At 34.8% G+C, this 19,848-nt stretch overlaps 1 protein-coding gene across 14 annotated transcripts in view; it reads right to left on the bottom strand.

Moving 5' to 3' along the window:
• Positions 1–19,848, bottom strand: part of TANC2 (tetratricopeptide repeat, ankyrin repeat and coiled-coil containing 2) — a 471,963-nt gene that overhangs the window by 273,276 nt on the left and 178,839 nt on the right. For 8 of the 14 annotated variants that reach the window (XM_016932703.4, XM_016932704.4, XM_016932708.4 and 5 more), the window contains one exon: positions 3,291–3,401. The exons of 5 other annotated variants lie outside the window; for them this stretch is intronic. In XM_016932703.4, the coding sequence (XP_016788192.3) occupies positions 3,291–3,401 (111 nt within the window). Of the gene's footprint in view, positions 1–1,799; positions 1,823–3,290; positions 3,402–19,848 lie in introns of those variants that run through there. One more of the 14 variants, XM_016932715.3, reaches the window with a different exon arrangement.

The following is a 19,848-nucleotide window of genomic DNA, read 5'->3' as shown; positions in this document are numbered from 1 at the left end:
ACATTTATGAGCACTGACTATGAGCCAAGCATTCTTCTAAGTGCTTTATATATATTAAACTGATTTACAATTATCAACTCTATTTTTACAGATGAAGAAACAGGTAGAAAGGTTAAGTGACTTGCCCCAAATCACACACCTAATAAGTAATACTGTAGATAGAAAAGTGATAGAGTGTAGGATGAATCTATTTTCTTATTTTGGAAATTGCTTTATTGAAATCACTAACAGTTGGTTACCCTTTTTCATAAAAATAGAATATGACTATCTCATACTTAACTGAATTTTCTGCTTTTAAATCTAAGGACAGTAAGGAATGCTCATGGAATTTACACAGTGACAGGATTAGAGGGCAATATATTTTTGGACTATATTGTGTCCACTTCAAGAGCTGAACAACAAATCCTGCTTGTGACCCTAGACAAATCACTTGAATTCTCTAGATCTTAGTTTCCCCACTGTGAGACAATTAACACACACAATTCCCGGAACATCCCCTTTATTCTGGTAGTTTACTTAACACCATCGATTATCTCCACAGTTGTAGCTGCAGAACCAAAACATACTGTTTGCTTGTATTTTTCCCACATTTTTTGCATACAACAAATGTAACTTGAGGAACAGTAAACCTTTAATTAGATATTATAGAAGATAATGCTATATAATGAATCACTCAATTTAATATTCCAGCTCAACAGCTATACTCCAGAGTAGCTTTCCCTACACTTTTGGACTTAACCATCAGTGAATTGGTTTGGTTTGATCCACAATTTCCTTTTAAATGCAGGACAACACAGAAAAGTTAGACATGGGTACACAGATGTCAGGTACAAAAAGACATACCAAGAAAAATATATAAGTCCATTTCTCAGACACAAAAGCTACCAAAAGGTTTAAGTTTAGATAACACAGAAACAACACTGGCAGTTACTCCCCAGATATCAATAGTGGTAGAAGGAACCCCAAAGACTTTCAGCATTGTTCACTGAACCACTGAACAATGACTGTACAGTGAGCAGCCTGCAGCAGCCCTGTAACCCAATTGGTTCTCAAAGCATAGAATCTCAAACAGCAGCTTCAGTATGATCTGAGATTTTGTTAGAAATGCAAATTCTTGACCCACTCCAGACCTACTGAGTAAGAAATTCTGGGGGCCCACCAATCTGCACTTGGACAAATCTTCCAGGTAATTCTGAAGTAAGTTAAAGTTTGAAAACCACTGCTCTAACCTTCAGTTTGTGATTGTTGCCTCTGGGAGACAAAGTATTTTCCTAAATTTTCAGGTGATAATGAATAAAGCAGGCAGACAAGAAGGTATCAGAACACTAGTAGCCTTAACTGTATTACTCTGTATGAATGCACAATAAAATATCATCAGTGGTGTTAGTATATCCTATGTGAAAGAAATTCAAAAATTAAGTATTATTTCACTTTATAATACTAAAATTTGCATGAAAAAATGCAAAATCTTTTTGGTTTGTGAGTATACTCATCAATTCATTTGGTTATTGTTAATTTTTGATACTATGTAGAGATAATAGCTTCAACCCTCAGGTTACCATTCTTATCTTGGTAGAAACTAATTTTCAGAGCATCTAATAACTTGATTAGAAACGAGCAAATCACTATAAAGTTTCTATGCTTTAAAATTGTTTCAGATAAGAAAAGGAAAGACTTTTTTAGCAGCACTTTGATATTGTGTTTTAGTTTCTTCCTTTCTAAAAATCATAACCGAGCTTTAGTTTAACTCTAATTCAACAAAGAATTCATGCCTGTGGAAAATATACATAAATAATCACCTGAATAAGACTTTAGCTTTAGATTAGATTAAAGATGTCAGATGGGCAATCAGGAAGTGAAAGATTAGGCCCCCATGACAGTCATTCTGACTTGCAAATCTGGAAAAGAAAAGGCCTCTGACAGGGTTTTCCTTCTAAAACTCAAGAAAGGGATAGAAAATTAGCACACTTATTTTACTTTATAACACTAAAATTTGCATGAAGAAATGCAAAGTACAATATTCGACTGCCCAAGAAGCGTGACAATACCTCAAAACATGAAAGATTCTTCTAATCGTGTGCTATAGTACCATTTAAAGAACTACTTTGTTCCTTTTGAAAACAGAAAAGCTGGTTCCTAATACAAAACTGTGATTGATTTAGAAAAGAATGGTTATCTATAAGAGTGGATGAAGCCGTTTCAATACCCCGAAGGAAAGCAAAATCCCCAAGGTCTTTCAGTATTCAAAATTGACTCATAAAATGAAACGTCTCTCATTTTATGAGCTTTGGCCCAAATTTTCTCCTACTGTTTTGTTTTTTGTTTTACTATGTCTTATCTGGCTTCGAAGGTATATTATACTGACATTTCAGATCACAGATATTGATATCTTTCCCAGAACTAGGAATCATTTTACTCTGCTGACCCCTCATGCTGTAAATATGTAGTAGTTGTATTCACTGTGGTTTAACATCAATTTTAATGAGCAGGAATAAACAAAAGACCTAAAACCAAGTCTTCCAAGGTCCTTCCTTTACTAATGCTCTAATCTGTATACTAAGCTAGAGCTGTGAACATTTCTGACACAGCTCTATAGACTCACTGTAGAGAGAGTGTAAAGGATGTTGCCAGGCAACTCATCTAAGTTTGAAAGAATCTAAGCATTGATAATGAGTCTTTCTCAGTTTGGCTCCCACACAAGAAGAGTTTTAGTGAACTCTCACGTGTTTACAGGCCATTCACAAGAGGTATTTCTAAAAGTAAGTATCTGTATCCAAAAGGAGTCCATCTCGGAAACCTATATTTCTTTTCTAATTCAAGTTTAATGTTTCCAGCATCACAAGTATTTTCTATAATCACCAGAAATCCAACAGGAATTAGGCATAAAGGCTGTATGCAAAAGTGTTGCATAGAACACTTTTGTGTCTAGTGTTGAATATTCTTATTCACATCTTCAACATTTCTGTTTGCACATGGCCACAGGAAAATTTCTTTAAGTATCTCAAATCACAAAAGTAACCCTACTTACCTAAAACTACTTATCTACCAAAATTATTTTAATTCTTTTGAAAATTACCTTTGAAATTATTTTCAATACTTACTCTCATTATTGTATCAAAGTCAAAACAGGGCATTCAGTAAAAACTATGTTCTATTAAGAAGAATAGGCAATCAGTTGCAAAAGAGGTAACATGTTTTTATGAGTAGTATACATGCAAAACACTGCTCTGCTGGATGGGCCTGATCCAATCCTCCCTCTTTCAAAGCAGACACTTTGCATGCATGCTTACCAGGGCAGTATGCATCCACGTCCAGTTTCTGAGCTGAAGTGAGGGTTGGTGAGCCAAGCTCGGATTCTGGAATTCGTGGGCTCTCAACAAACTTTGCCTTCCTCAGAGGGGCTAAGAACAAAAAGAGAGAGAGAGCAAGCAAGAGACAGAGAGAGCAAGAGAGAAAGAAAGAGAAAGGAAGGGAGAGAAACAGGGAAAGAGAAGGAAAAAGGGAAAGAGAGAAACATAGAGGGGTCATGAGTAAGGGGAACAGCAGGCAACAGATGGAAGCACTTAAATGAACGACACACTCTGTCAGACTCAGATCAGGTTACCCTATTTTTTGAGCCAGAAAAAAAAAAAAAACTAACTGCATTCTTCATAGAGGAGATGGGTCTTGTTAAAAGTCACTGAAAACTGGAAAAGCTAAAATCTAATATTCAAAACTATTAGTATAAATTGTGATTGTCTGTTACCTTATTTCTCTCTCTTTATAAAGCAAAGAGCTTTCTTACTTTGGCTTCTTTTGCCATTAAATACAGATGTTGACTAAGGAAAGCACAGGACTATGTTTCAAGGTTTTGTTTATAATAACTGTAATCAAAAGGTTTTTGTTATCCAGAAATAACTACTCTAATACTTGGTCATGATAAACACCATAAGTAGGATTAAATATAAGCCATCAGGCTTAATCTACGTAGCTTAACAAGAAAATCAATTACCTTACTTCTCAGCTATTAATGTAAGAAGTCAAAACTGCTGGTGGACTAAAGTATTAACTAGGCCCTGCTAGTTTGACACTAGAAGCTAAAGACATGTGATTTAGTTACCAATTTAATCATGATGCCTATGGAATATTAATATCTCATGCCATGGAATCCATTCATTCTTGTAAGGAATAAAGTATAACTCATGAATTGAAAGTTTTACTTATTGAAAGTATGTATACATTTTATTTACTAATTTTTAGGAGGAAAAATTCAGGAATGCTATTGATACACATTCGAATAATCAGTTATTGTAAAAGTTAAAATATGAGGATTGCTTAGGTGCTTTCAAACTGAGTTCTATTAAATAAACTATAATAGGGTGACAGTGCTTAGCACAGTACTGGCACAAAGTATTAGTTGAATCTGAAATTGATTTGTTTGTATTACATATTAGTGTCATAATCATAGGCGGCCAAGACATGTGTCTAAGATCACATTACTTTTCTCAAAAGTTTCTGCATGTTCTTCAAAGTCCTCATCCATTACTGACTCACAAGAGATTCTACGTTATTCCTAAAAGACAAGTAATATACAACTCTGTTATCACAATGGTCAGAAATCTCCTTCATTTTCTTTGAAGGATAAAAATCAAGCATTAAAAGTATATAGAAACTATTTTCAAAATGTGTCAATACTCAAAACCAACAGACAACTAAGTCACGCTTTATACCTTAGGGTATGCATATTTTCAGTATATGTTAAAAAATAATATTAAAGCCTGTTACTGTCTCCATGGCAACAAAGGCCTAACATTAAGAGTCCTAACAGTATGGTTCTGTCAAAAGCAAGCTTTGGAATAGCAGAACTCTCACCTTTGCTATGAGTGTGAGACTTCAGCCTGTTTTTAAAAATCATTATTACAAATAAAGATCTCAAGTGATTTATATGTATATATGCAGGCTACTAATAGCCAATATTAGAATCTCTTACATTATAATTTCACCAACAGATTTAAAAATAATGAAACAGTTTATTTATTCAATACTGCTTAGTATAGGAAAAATGATTATATAGTAATTTAATCCTTAAGGCTCTTAAGTCCTTTACTAGAATTTTATTAAAGCATTGTCATGGCATCAGAGTAACTGTTTTACCTGCTGAGTTCTGACAAAGACAGCACAGGTCCCTGCTCAAGGGACTCTATATATCTTAAAATCTTAAAAACATTTTTAAAATAATGAAATTTAGGGCTAGTAGACAGACCAGAAACTTAAGGTAGAAATGTAAGAAAAAAAGTGAAGGATGGCAGGAGAACTTAAGGGAGGTATGAGGCGTGTACAAGAATTATGAGATGAAGTCAAGGGAAAAGATCAGGGTTCTAGAGATCATACAGAAAAAAGGAAATAGCTGAAGACTGTGAAGAGAGTATGGACTATATGGTGTTAATCAGAAGTTAAATAGATCTGGCAGAAGAAAAAAAATAAAACCTCTTACTAAAATACACAATTCTCCAGCAAAGAGAGTTATTTTAGATCTATGAAGCTCGATGTATACCAACTTCTTTATTTTCCCTTCTCAGGAAATTCCAACTGAGGTTGTCTTTATAGCTCACAGGAGACATTTAATTCTTTCTTCTATCTACTCTTCACCTCTTCCCTCATCCATGGGGTACTGTGCATGTCTAATAATAAAGTTAAACTGTTTTATAAGGTAGATGATAATGGTGTTCTCATCCAAGTCACAGAAAACTAGTGTCATTTGTAAGTCAAACACAGCAGGGACAATCACAGATATGATAAGTTGAACAATAGTCATAATATTGCTTGGTGGAGAACACAGAAGGGCAAGTTGGAAGATGGGGCATAATGTTTTACCTGGAAGCCTGGAATTTTAATATGCTTCATTGTTAAAAATGGTACATAAGATGATTCATGTGAGTAAGAGAATTCCACATTAAAAGGCCTTCTCTGATAGTTAAAAGAAGAAAGAAAGTGGTTGAGATGAGATGGGTAGGAACAATCTAAAGCCCGAACTTGGCATTTTATTGTGATGTAAGAGATAACAGAAACTACTGCACAAATAAGTGATTGGAACTGACACTGGGAACATCGATTCTTATGCCCTCAATGACTTGAGTTACAGAATCTGGCAGAGGTTGAGCAGATGAATGCATATCAGCTTAGAGGTTAAGTAGAGTGATCTGAAAAATCTAGGTCTTGATTCTAGCATATATTAATAGTAAGAAATTAGGCAAGTTATTTAGCCTTACCAAGCCTCAGTTTCCTCATAAAGTCACAGTATTGTTATGAGGCTTAACTAATTCCAAACATGTATAAGTATTTAAGCACAGTGCTTGGATACAGTGATATAGCTCACTTATTAAGTGTATTAATACATGGACTAGTGAGGGCTATGGCTACAGAAAACAAAGTAAGAAAGTAGTTTCAGACATACTATAGAGACAGCATAACATGGCAGCACATTAGTGAGGAATTTGAGAGTGCAGGAATTAAGGGTAAGGGCTCTGAAACCAGAATGCTTACATTAGAGTCCTATTTCATTCATTTTTTTTCTAGCTGTAAGAACCTTTCTGTGTTTGTTTCCTTTCATCAGTTATTTTGGGCTAATAATATCAAAGACAATTTGTGAGGATTATATTAATTCAAATAAAATCCTCAAAACAGTACCTAGCCCAGAATAAATGTTCTAAAAACATCAGCTGTTATTATTGTTTTTGCTGTTGTCATCACAGATTCAGCATGATTTGGAAGTCTGAACCGTGCATATATGTTGAGGCATGGGGGTAGTAAAACAAAGATGTCTAAGGGGATGAGAACAGTGATATCACCAATTATTTTTTAATTGAGAAGGGAATCATGTTGAAGAAAATACAATATGTTATGCCTTAGTAGAGTATCCAAATCAAAATGGTCTAAGTTAGACAACAATAAATATGTGGTACAGAATGGAAGTTAAACAGTATTCTTTAGACCATGGGTTCACAAAATGTGGTGCCTGGACCAGCAGTATAATATCACCTGGGAATTTGTCAGAAATGCAAATGATCAGGCCTCACCCCAGATAAGCTGGGTCAGACACTCTGGAAGGTGGGGGCCCAGCAATCTGTATTCAGCAAGCCCTGCAGGTGATCGTATGGCACACTAAAGTTTGTGACACTGGATTAGAGAATCCACGAACACCACATGCAAACTGCTCATTAAGAAAATTTTCTTAAGAAAAAAGCTGTAATGAAATACAAATCAAGGCCTCATCTGTGAGAGTATCAACATGTGTGGTAAAGTTAGAATTTCTTTTCTTTTTTCTTTTTTTTTTTGTGAGACAGGGTCTGGCTCTGTTGCCCAGGCGAGAGTGCAGTGGTGTGATCACAGGTCACTGCAACATGCAACCTCCTCCTCTCAGGCTCAAGTGATTCTCCCATCTCAGCCTTCCGAGTAGTCGGGACCACAGTCATGTGCCACCACGCTTGGGTAATTTTCGTTATTTCTTTTTTTTTTGGTAGAGACAGAGTTTTGCCATGTTGCCCAGGCTGGTCTGGAACTCCTTGGGCTCAAAAGATTTGCCTGCCTCAGGCTCCCAAAGTGCTGGGATTACAGGCATGAGCCACCCACGCCTGGCTATTAGAATTTCTTTTCAGTCATTCTTTTACCAATTTAACTCTTGTGTTGTTGTTGTTGTTGCTGTTTTTTAAAGAGTCCTAAGTTATAAACTATTAACCATACGGGGTCTATTTTGAAGAAATAACAATACTATCTATACTCACTAATTCTTCCCATGATCACCTGGGAGGCAGGTGGTTGAGGGAGGATAAGAGCAATCAGATTCATCACACAGGAATGCTAACAGTGAAAAGAGAAAATCTACCTATCGAGGTTCCTCTGTATGCTGGAATGCTGTAGATAATGTTGAAGTATATCTAGTCAAAGAAATATAAGGGCAGTAAAATAATAAATAATTACTGAGGTATTGTCTTTAGTAAATGTTTCATAGCAGAAGGGATTTTTTAGGAGGAAACTGGCAGAAGACTCAGATAAGAATATGCAGAGAAAACAGTATGGAGGCAGACCAAATGAAGCAAAGATCAAGAAAATGTAAAATGAAAGATAAATATAAAGATAGGCAGAACAATAAAAGTACCAAGAAAGTATTTTCACAAAGTTGGATTTGAGATTATAAAGTATATTTAGTAAAGTTAACCTGAAGATAACTTAATAAACATTAATTGTCCAGTGTGGTAGGAAAATAAAAATGTTTGTGCAGGCAAGAAAAAGAAATACAAGGCATCCAAAATAGAAAGAAGTAAAATTATCTGTTTGCAGAAGACAACTCATATGTAGAAAACCCTAAAGACTCCAGAAAAATACCTGCTGGAACTAATAAATTCGGTAAAGTTGCAGGATACATAATCAACTCACAAAAGTTAGTTGTATTTCTATACACTAACAATGAACAATCTGAGAAAAAAAACCTAAGGAGACAGTTCAATTTAAAATAGCAACAACAAAAAAATAAAATATGTAGACATAAACTTAACCAAGGAAACAAAGGACTTGTGCACCAAAAACTATAAAACATTGCTGAAAGAAATTAAAGAAGGTACAAATAAATGAAAAGGCATCCATTCTTCATGGACTGGGGGACAATATTAAGATGGTACACCACCCAAGTGATCTATAGATTCAATGCAATCCCTATCAAAATCCCAACGACTTTCAATGACTTTTTTTCCCCCCAGAAATAGAAACATCCATCTTAAAATTCATGTGAAATCTCAAGGGAACCTAAATAGTCAAAACAATCTTGAAAAAAATAATAAACTTGGATTTCTCACACTTTCTGATTTCAAAACTTACTACAAAGCTATAGTAGTCTAAACAGTATGGTACTGGCATAAAGACAGACATATAGACCAATGGAATAGAAAAGGCTGGCCAGAAATAAACCGTATCATCAGTAATTTTTGACAAGGGTACTAATACCATTTAGTGGGAAAAGGACAGTCTTTTCAACAAATGGTTTTGAGGAAACTGAATATGCAAAAGAGTGAGGTTAGATCCTTATCTTACATCATATAAAAAAACTAACTCAAAATGGATCAAAGACCTAAAAATAAGAGCTAAAATTGTAAAACTCTTTGAAGCAACATAGAAAGAAAAGATTTGAAGTATAGAATTGTAAAGAAGTAGAGAGAAACATTGAGAAATTTATCTGGAAAGAGAAAACTATATTTTAAAAAGTTTTAACAAAGCTTTCATATGCAGAATCTTATAACATTTTAGTTCCTAAACATTTACTAGAAAATAAACCTTTGAATATCATGAATTTTCTGTAGTGGGAGTGGGAAAGAAGGGTAGAAGGAGAGATAGTGTTTGTGTCATTCTTTGTTTCCTTCTTATTAACCCTGGATCTCTGTTAGGTTTAAAATCTGGAAATAGGTGGGAAGGGCATCCTCCTACCCTATCTAATGTGCTGATTAACTATTTCTCATGATTGTGCTTCAATGGTGACATAAGCAACATCCTGAAGAAAGTGGAAATGCAAGGAGATTTTCCCTTTTAATTATTCATTTCCTGCAAAATGGTGGGGGGATCAAGAACAATAAATAAAAATAAAATAAAGCACACACACAAAAAAAAACAGAGAGAAGGAAAAACCAATAGAATCTGACATTTTGGCACAGGGTAGATAAAAGTGAAAAATGGTGAAGAGGAAAAAAATGATAATTCATATTCCCTGTTAATTCTGAGAAAGTAACTATCTAAAGAAAAGAAACAAAAATAAAAAAGATACAATGCAGAAAAAGAAAATGAAAATTTGATATGATAATCTTTATCAAATAAAGCCTAGTCTATTGTAGAAACAATTTCTGACTCTTCATAATGCAAATAAAACTATACTTCTCCGAAACCAATTATAAATTAATACACAGCTGCAAAGTATCTTTCTAGTTATTTCTTCTATGTAAGTATAAAAAATGAAGTACATGTTTTATAAACCTCTCATCTCCCTCTATCTTCCCCAATACTACGTGTTATGCCTTTTAGTTCCCTACTCGATATACTCCAAATTTCATATAAAAACTGTTGTGTGCAGTTTTACATCCAATTTATGCTGAAGTGTCAAATAATTGGAACACATTTATTTAAATGTGAATGTATATTATTGTAGCTAGAGATATAGTATATGTAAACATTTCTGAAAACAGACTATTAGATATCTGATTTCTCTGTGATTTATACAAATATAAAGGAAATATAACATGTATGCAGTGTGGCAAAGTAAAGATGACTTTGTTTACCAATACAAATATCAATTAGTATGTGGCCACTAGTTATCTACTATGGACTCTCATATGAACCTTTCCTAACCCTATTTATCATAGTGAACAACTGTAGAAATGAAAAAACGATTCATTTTATCTAAGCAAAAAGGCAACATTACATAGTTTCACCATTTTTAAGATTAACACAGCAATTATATCCATTTAAAAAATATTGAAATCTACCTAGTCAGCAACAACTCATAGCATATGGTCTCAATATAAACAGAGGCCCCACTAGAATATATACCATAAAGAATACAGAGCTAAGTGTGGAGAAAATATTCTGACTTTGAGTCTATTGAAAATTTAGCATTTGAATATTAAATTCTAGAATTTTTTCTTTTTTTTAAAGACAGGGTCTCACTATGTTGTTCAGGCTGGTTTCAAACTCCTGGACTCAGGCAATCCTCCTGCCTCAGCCTCCCAAAGTGCTAGGATTACAGGTGAGAGCCCCTGTACCCAGCAAAATGTGAATATTAAATTCTTTTAAAGAAAGTACTTATCACCTAAAGACTTTTATACTAACTTCCTAATAATGAAAATAAAACAAAAACTCTAAAGTAACCAGAGCCAAATAACTGAAATGTCATCATTTAAAATCTATAAATAATTCAATAAGGGATGAAATAGCTATATACTAATAGTGACACAGCAAATTGCTACAAAGAAATAGCAAAAATAATGGAATTTGAGAAGGTATACTAGCATATTTATCTGCAGGTAACAATTTCAAAACATGTATTATCACAAATATATTAATAAAGTTTTCTACTGATTAAAATAAAGAGGTTGTGATATCAGAGCTAAATGCTTTTCTGTATTTAGTAATTTCTTGTTCAGAAGTTATAGCTGTAAAATATAAATTGATAATTTTATACACAGGCAAATATTGCTAAAAGCTCTAGAATAATTATGACATTCCTATTTAATTTTTCATCTTTATCTCCTTCTTTAAACATTTCATAAAAAATGTGACATGACAAAGGCCCCACTCTCTACTAGAAATGTTACTATGTAATAAATATGAAAAGAGGCATCATGATAACTTTTTAAGGATTAGTATAATCATCTGAGAGTATTGGGATACTTCACAAGCATGAAAACTCAGATGTGTTAAAAATGCAAATTTGGTGCTACATGAAATTTTCACATACAAATAATGATAGTTTAAGTGAAAATTATTTTGTTAGAAACCTGCAATAACTATTTGTAAACCAATTCCATAAAACATATGAGCTGTTCCCTTCAATTCAATGAATGCTTCTGTGTTCCTACCATGTGCACAGAGCAGTAAGAAATGCTTCAGGGGATTCAAACATAATTAAGACAGTGTCTAGCCTAAAGGAACTTAATGAGGGGTAAGACAGAAGAAGAACAGCTATGATACAAACAGGAGAAAGCCAAGTGCCATGAAAATGGGACAAAACATAGGCTACACAATTTAAAGAGAAAAATGTATTGCAGATGCCCCCCAACTCATCGGAATTTAATATATGTTAATTTTCTATTAACAATTGGAATTATAAGGTGATTTTAAGAAACTCGTTTCAGAAGACCCATTAATTTCACTAATTTATCTTCTTTTAAAGTTTCATGAAAATTTTATGGTTACAACAATTGAAAAATAACTGGAGAAAAACATGCTCACAGCTTATGTCTTTAAAAATCTGGAAAGCACAAATTAAACCCCATATCAGGCAGAAAAATAAAACCATAAAGATTAAAGCAGAACTCAATGAAATAGCAAATAAACTTATTTGCTTTTCAGAGGAAAATGATGAAACTAGAATTTAATTCTTTGAAAAGATAAACAAAATAGAAAAAACTTACTCTAGACTGACAAAGAGAAGCAGCAAAACATGAACTATCAAATTAGGAATAAAAATGGGGCCATCACTATTGACTCTGCAGAAACATAAAGGACTATAAGGGCTTATTAATAACAACTTTAAGCCAACAAATTTGATAACTTAGATGAAATGGGCAAATTCACAGAAAGACACAAATTATCAAAACTCATTCATTAAGACATGGAAAAATCTGAATAGATTTATAACAAGTAAATAAACTGAATTAGTAATTAAACATCTTACCACAAAAAAGCCCAGTCTCACTTGTCACCACTGGTGAATCCTAACAACTACCTTAAGAAGAAATAATAGCACTCCTTTACAAACTCTACCAGAAAATTAAGAAAGAAGTTGGGACAGGAGCAAGTGACTTAGAAAATCAAGTTACTTCAGATATATGTGGCTAGACTTTATACCAACAGTGTATAAGAAATCTGTAGCAATGTCTGGCTTATGAATTTAGTTTGTTCTAACTTAGTTCAATCAATTAAAATAAATATCATCACACTTTGCCTTGTTTTAAAAATTAATGATAGCATTTTAATGTTTATCAAGTAAAAAAGTTTAAAAACTTTTTCCAACATTACATCTATAGATGGTAGTTTTCTTATAGAGCTTTATACAAACTTTTAATTTTGCTCTGATCTTATTTGGCACTCAAATAAGAATTAAATGTAACAATTTTTTTAAAATGAGTATTTAAATGGAAGAGAAAACATCCCTAAATTTTGTTTTAGAAAGACCGATGAAATGGGATCATTCTGTTGGGTCTTATAGATGGCCTATTTCTTTTAGTTAGTGATGCAAAACTTCTTGCTAGAGCCCAGTTCTAATGTGAGGTACACAGCTCTAAAAACAATTACCTCACTTTCAAAAAAAGCTATGTAACGACAAATAAAATAACATCATTTGTGTAACAGTTTATTTTATACTTTTTTTTTTCCTGAGACAGTCTCGCTCTGTCACCCAGGCTGAAGTGCAGTGGCACAATCTAGGCTCACTGCAACCTCACCTTCTGGGTTCATGCAATTCTCCCACCTCAGCCTCTGGAGTAGCTGGGATTACAGCTGTGCACCACCATCCCAGGCTAATTTTTGTTTTTTTTTTTGTTTTGTTTTGTTTTGTTTTTTTGTTTTTTTTTAGTAGAAACGGGGTTTTAGCATGTTGGCCAGGCTGGTCTTGAACTCCTGACCTCAAGTGATCCGCGAACACTGGCCTCCCAAAGTGCTGGGATTACAGGCATGAGCCACCACACCCAGCCTATTTTATACTTTTATTTAAATTTTTACCTAAGCTCATTCGACCTTTGTAATTTTTCTATGTAAAATACATTAATCCTGTTTTGCAGATGGGAAAACAGAATCATAAGATCTCTCGTCCAAGATTACAGTAATTAAGTGGTAGATCACAGATTCATATCCTGATATTTTGATTTCAAATATTATATTATTTCATTTATAATACTCTTCCTGGGCAGGCATGGTGGCTTGCGCCTGTAATCCCAGCACTTTGGGAGGCCAAGGCAGGTGAATCACTTGAGGTCAGGAGTTCAAGACCAGCCTGGCCAACATGGCGAAACCCCATCTCTACTAAAACTACAAAAATTAGCCAGGTGTAGTGGTGGTGCGTGCCTGTAGTCCCAGCTACTCCGGAGGCTGCAGCAGCAGAATTGCTAGAACCTGGGAAGCAGAGGATGCAACGAGCCAAGATGGTGCCTCTACACACAGCCTGGGCAACAAAGCGACACTCTGTCTCAAAAACAAAACAAAAAACTGTTTCTCAAGGTATGGGACTGATTTTAGGATGTAAAAGATGATTTAAAATCATCCATAAAAACAGCAGTAAATAGCACTGAATTACATAGCGCAGTGGGCATTACTAGTGCCCACCAATATCCTGGTCTCCATTCCCTTCTAGGCAGAGGGGTGACTACAATTACCAGCTGTTGTGCAGTTTAGAAGACTAGTTTGGGCCAATGAAATAAAAGCAGAAGTGACATAGTCCCTGCATGATTCTACAGTGTATCTCTTCCTCTGACAGAAAAATCATGATGAAAGTCTCACGTTGAGATAGTGAAACTACAAGATTGAAGCAGCAATAAAGGACAGCTGCCTTGGAGAGTTGCCAACATTTGTTGGGTGAATTAGAAACCAACATTTGTTGTATGAATCTGCTGCCATTTTAAAGATGGTTTGTTATGGCAATATAGTTTAGCCTATTCTGACTAATGAAATTGCTACAAAAGTTACTCTTTTCAATTATCTGTCAATCCTTCTGAATATGTCAAGAAGAAAATTTTAATGTGCGGCTAGTATCAGCTAATCCTCCTTTTTAACAGAGAGAGTTGAGCTTCAGAATCATTTGAATGTTTAAGTAGCCAGATTAATGTTCTAGTTAATCTTCTAGTTATGTTCATGATATTGATTTTCTAGTTTGACTAGTAGTATAAAGTTTCTTTAAAAGTAAATTATTTAAACAAAAGCATGAAATTCCAAGAAAATATTAGGTTAAACAAAAAGTAGTTATAATCAGGTGGGGCAAAAATCATGAAAATCCTATACCAAATGAATGAAATTAAGAAACAGTGCAGGTACCAACATGTATTTCTTTCTTTCTTGAGATAGGGTCTTGCTCTGTCACCCTGGCTGAAGTGCAGTAGTGTGATCACAGCTCGCTGCAGCCTTGACCTCCTGGGATCAAGTGATCCTCCTACCTCTGCCTCCTGAGTAGCTGGCGTTACAGGCGCATGCCACCACACCCAGCTAATTTATAAAAATGTTTTGTACAGACAGGGTCTCACTATGTTGCCCAGGCTGATCTCAAACTCCTTGCTTCAAGCAATGCTCCTCAGCCTCCCAAAGTGCTGGGATTATAGGCATGAACCACCACGCCCAGTGGCCAAACTCTATTTCATCATACACAGTCTTGCTCTGTTGCCCAGGCTAGAATGCAGTGGTACGATTTCAGCTCACTGTAACCTCCACCTGTCAGGATCAAACAAGTAGCTGGGACTACAGGCCTGTGCCACCAAGCCCGATTAATTTTTTTGTATTTTTAGTAGAGATGAGGTTTTGTCATGTTGGCCAGGATGGTCTGGAATTCCTGAGCTCAAGCAACCACCCACTTCTGCCTCCCATAGTGCTGGGAATACAGGAGTGAGCCACTGCACCCGGCCAAACTCTATTTCAATAGAGCAACTTGACTTAATTCTCCATTTTCTGTCTAGTTTGTGTTGAGTTATAAGCAAAACATTTAGGCAAGTGCATTTAAGTTGGTGTTCAGTATGAAGGACACAAGTGGCATTACAGTCATGACTGGAATACTGGTTAGGTAATAAGAGAATTGGGAGATAACAAGTATAAACAGAGAAAATAATAAGTTAAAAAAAGACTTCTCATATGAACAGACATAATTATTTGAGCAATCTAGTCATTTGATGAGATAGATAATCAGAGCAGTCTCCTCTTAAAAAATTTTTGCCATCTTTTCAGAAGGGCCAATCCAGTTCTCTATACTTTTAATAGCCTTCAATTCCACGGATGGCATAGTCAGAGGTCAAAAGTGAAGAAAGAGGAAGCACAGACTGAATCTGTGTGTGGTACACACGTGTAATCTGTGAAGAATCTACGTCCATGGTTACAATGCAGCTTCATAACTTAGACAAGTGTGGTATGTCAATACAGAAAAGCTGTAGTTACTGTATTAAAGTGAGAGTAAATCATGAGGTCATTCTTGAAAGCTTTAGAGTGGGTTCTCACTCAAAGTTTCTAAATTGTGTTACCACACTTTGAAATATGTGAAGGATTTTATCATGACCAAACCTGGCACAGAAAGAAAAATCTTTTAAAAACATGTTTCTGATCATTAAGAAAGAGAAAGGAAAAGATAGGTAAGATGGTGAAGAGACGTATTTCATTTCAGAGGATAGAAGAAGAATACAGATTGACAAGGAGGGACAGGATATGCAAGTACACAGCCTAAAGTAGCCCTTCCAACAACCGTCCAAGCAGAACAAGAGCTATTAGCACTAATACAAAAGAAAGAAAGCAATGTTTTCATCTTAATGAACTGTTTGAGAAAGACAGAAGTTTCTCAAGCTCAATTTCAGCCTATGTATTTATAAAAATTATGGTCCTCTCACAAAGATGTATCACTACAGTTACAGTACAATTATGTTTTCTCCTCGTATTAGGGTAGGCCAAGAGCTGAAACAAACAACTTTATCTCAGTAGCCCAATACAATAGATTTCTCATTCAATATGCGTATTCAGTAGGAAGCTTCTTTCTATAATGTAGTTCCAACAGTATCTTACAGCCCCAGAGTTCTTTGTTGGATTCTCTGCATCCAGAGACGCAGGGGGTGGGAGGGGGAAGGGTCTCTTACAAATTGCACATGTAAAGTTTCTGAACTTTGCAAAACGTCTGGAACTGGAACACATTGTTTCCAATCATACCTCCTTCAAGCTCAGTCATGTGACACACTTAAGTGCAAGGAAAGCTGGAATATGCAGTTATATGCAGTTTACCCATATGCCCAGGAAAAATGGAGAACAGGTTTTATAAAAAGATAGTATTCTTTGCTATACTCTATATAATACCTTGGACACTCATAAAAATGAGATGCAGAGCTAATAAAGTAGCAGATCCTGTATTAAATTTAGCCCTCTTTCTTTCAAATGGGCTGAATATACATCATCAGGACTTAAGATCAACCTAAATTTATTTATTTATTTCCAGACTTTTTCCATCAAATATAATGCTTTATATTACAATGCCTAGAATAGTATCTGGCATATGATAGCTGGTTAATCATTATTTGTTAATTGAATAGTATAGAGAATCAAAGCAAAGACAGACATTACAAATAAGAGTTTTACTATACAAAGTGAGTCTTAAAAAGCGCTCATGGATAAAACAAATCTTTGTCACCTGAGAAACACAGAGAGGCTTTCATGAAACAAACAGATTATATAAACTATCTTCATTATAATGACTACAATCATTTAATTTCTAGCTTTAATGACTGGATTCTTTTCTATAAAAGATATCCAACAAAATACACTGAGAACAAAGAAGAATTACAAGGGAAACACATTTGAAAAGAAAAGACACTTTAGCTGTGTATTGGCTCTTTCACATTGAGGGATATTTGAAGTATACAACACAAAAGAAATCAACATCCTCTTTATGCCTAACTTTTAACAGTCAGGCCAAGTAGCTGGTTCCTGGCCCTCCAAAGCAGGTAAGTCAATTGTGGATCAGTTTGTCCTTTTGAACTTATTTTTAAGCTCTATTTAGGCAGGTATGGAGTAATTTTTTACTCTGAGGCTAGTTTAGCCTTACTACTAATGTGTGTTCTTACTTGGATCTCTACTGAATGCTCCAGGTTTTTAACAAGATCTTTCTGGTCAGAATGAAAAAAAATAAAAAATAAAAAATAAAAATCTCCCATTCCTGTTGGGACTCCAGGAATTGTTCAGTTCTTTCTCTAGCCTCGTGGAGTCTCATTGCACATCTCTGAAACTCAGTATTAAAGATGCAAAAGGACCCCTCTGCAGAGTTCTGCAGTTGTCTCGGATTAGCTCTGTCCTCCAGTACTCTGTAACTTCTGGTTGCCCTTGCCGCCTCAATCTCTGATCTCAATTCAGCAAGACTGTCATTCTCTGCTAGAGTTCTCCACAGTCAGAATACCTTGTGTCAGAAAGCCAGGATTCATCTAGTTCTTGTCACCCTCAATCCACGCCCTTTCTCTCAGGGATCACATTACCATGCTGTCAATTATCCAATGTCTGAAAACAGTTGTTTCTGGTGGGAAGGCAAGTCCATTACTGGTAAATTCATCATAGTGGGAAGAAGCCTCTCATTGTTATGTTAATTTGCATTTTCTATATGTTTATTATTCAGACTGTGGCTGACAAAAGGTAGAGCCTTTGTCTGTTTTATATACTGCTATATCCTTAGTACTGCCTATAATAGTGCCAGGCACAGAGCAAGTACTATTACTTGTTGAATGAATTAACTAGTTTACATTTGTGTAGATATTTATAGAGGTATAAGTGATCTGTTCATGTCCTTCATCTATTTAGAACTTAAGGCCTAAGAAAACTGGGGATTCCAAGCTGTATCCAAGGTAACTCAGAATAAGTATGTTCCTTCTACATAAGTTCTATTTTCATGCAATTATGTTGTGCCACATAAAAGGATATACCAGACACATTGATATACAGATAGAACATAGAAGCAATAAATATGGAGACAACATACTGATCCAAAAAACAGTTACTCAAAAAATGACCACAATAACTTAGGATATTCCTACAGACATTACTTCAATGGGAATTTGAATAACTTAAAGAAATTCTCATTTCAAGAAGAAACTGAGATTTAAATCTTCATTTATCTGTAAATCTTTATCTTATAAGGAAATAGGCAAATTACTAAGGCCTGCAACTGTTGTAAATGACATCTCTTTACAGCAGTGAATAGCAAAACTCAGTGTATGAGATAAAATAAGGCAGTGTAAATTTCAATTACCTATTTTATTATTTTTGCATATACAAATCAATAATCTGAGCTCAGAAAAGCCTTTTAAATGTGCTAAGCTGAAACACAATACTCAAATGCCAATAAGTTTAACGTTATTAGGTTTCATTTCCGTATATCTAAAGAGTACTAGGTTTTTGACAATATAAAAAGGAGTTCCAAATTTCAAAGTTTGGATATATTGGCTAATACGTGATTACTGGTTTACTGATATGAGCAATTCTAACTATTTGTCAGACCAACTTCTGAGTTTTAAAGTAGCTATGATAAATAACTCCATTAAAATTTAAGATATTATATAAACATGGTTCATCATAGGAAAAATAAAATATATAAGAGAAAATAGTGTAAATAAAATTTACCAGAAATCCTATCTCTGTTAAAATTTTGTAATATATGGCCTTCCTATTTTTAAATTTTATATAAAGTATTACTGTTAACAAAAAAAAAGCTAAAAGTGATTGATGACTTCTCTTTCAAATGTATGGCTTTTGAAAGGAATATTGAGAACCTAAAAGTGGAAGGAAATTCACTGATCAACATTTTATGAGTTGCATCACTATTATTAAGATGAATATTAGCACTGTCTTTCTTTGTTGAGTAACTCACCTTCTCAATAAATATCTCAAAATAGATTTTACATATTTAACTTACATATTTACAAATGCAATCTATGCAACAGTACATAACAGATAGTGATATGACTGTAAGGTATGAGGCAAGATGTACTTGTTTTTGTGGGGTTTTTTGCTTTTTATTTTTAGCTAGGGTCTCACTCTGTCGCCCAGGCTGGTGCAGTGGCACAAGCACGGCTCACTGCAGTCTTGACCTCCTGGGTTCAAGTAATCCTCCCATCTCAGCCTCCCAAGTAGCTGGGACCACAGGCGCATGCTACCACACCCAGCTAATGTTTAAATTTTTTGTAGAGATAGATCTCACTATGTTGCCCAGGCTGGTCTCGAACTCCTGGCCTCAAGCAATCCTCCTGCCTCGGCCTCCCAAACTGCTAGGTGTGCGCCACAGTAGACAGGCTAGATGTTCTTGTGTTGTCAAAATTGTTAGGATGCCCCCTAAATTGGAAGAAAAAAATCTTTTCCAGCATCTTTCAAGATAGAAATATTACATATGTATTATCT

Source organism: Pan troglodytes, chromosome 19 (genome assembly GCF_028858775.2).
Source record: "Pan troglodytes isolate AG18354 chromosome 19, NHGRI_mPanTro3-v2.0_pri, whole genome shotgun sequence".
Lineage (NCBI taxonomy): Eukaryota > Metazoa > Chordata > Mammalia > Primates > Hominidae > Pan > Pan troglodytes.
This window is presented reverse-complemented; position numbering and strand designations above follow the sequence as displayed.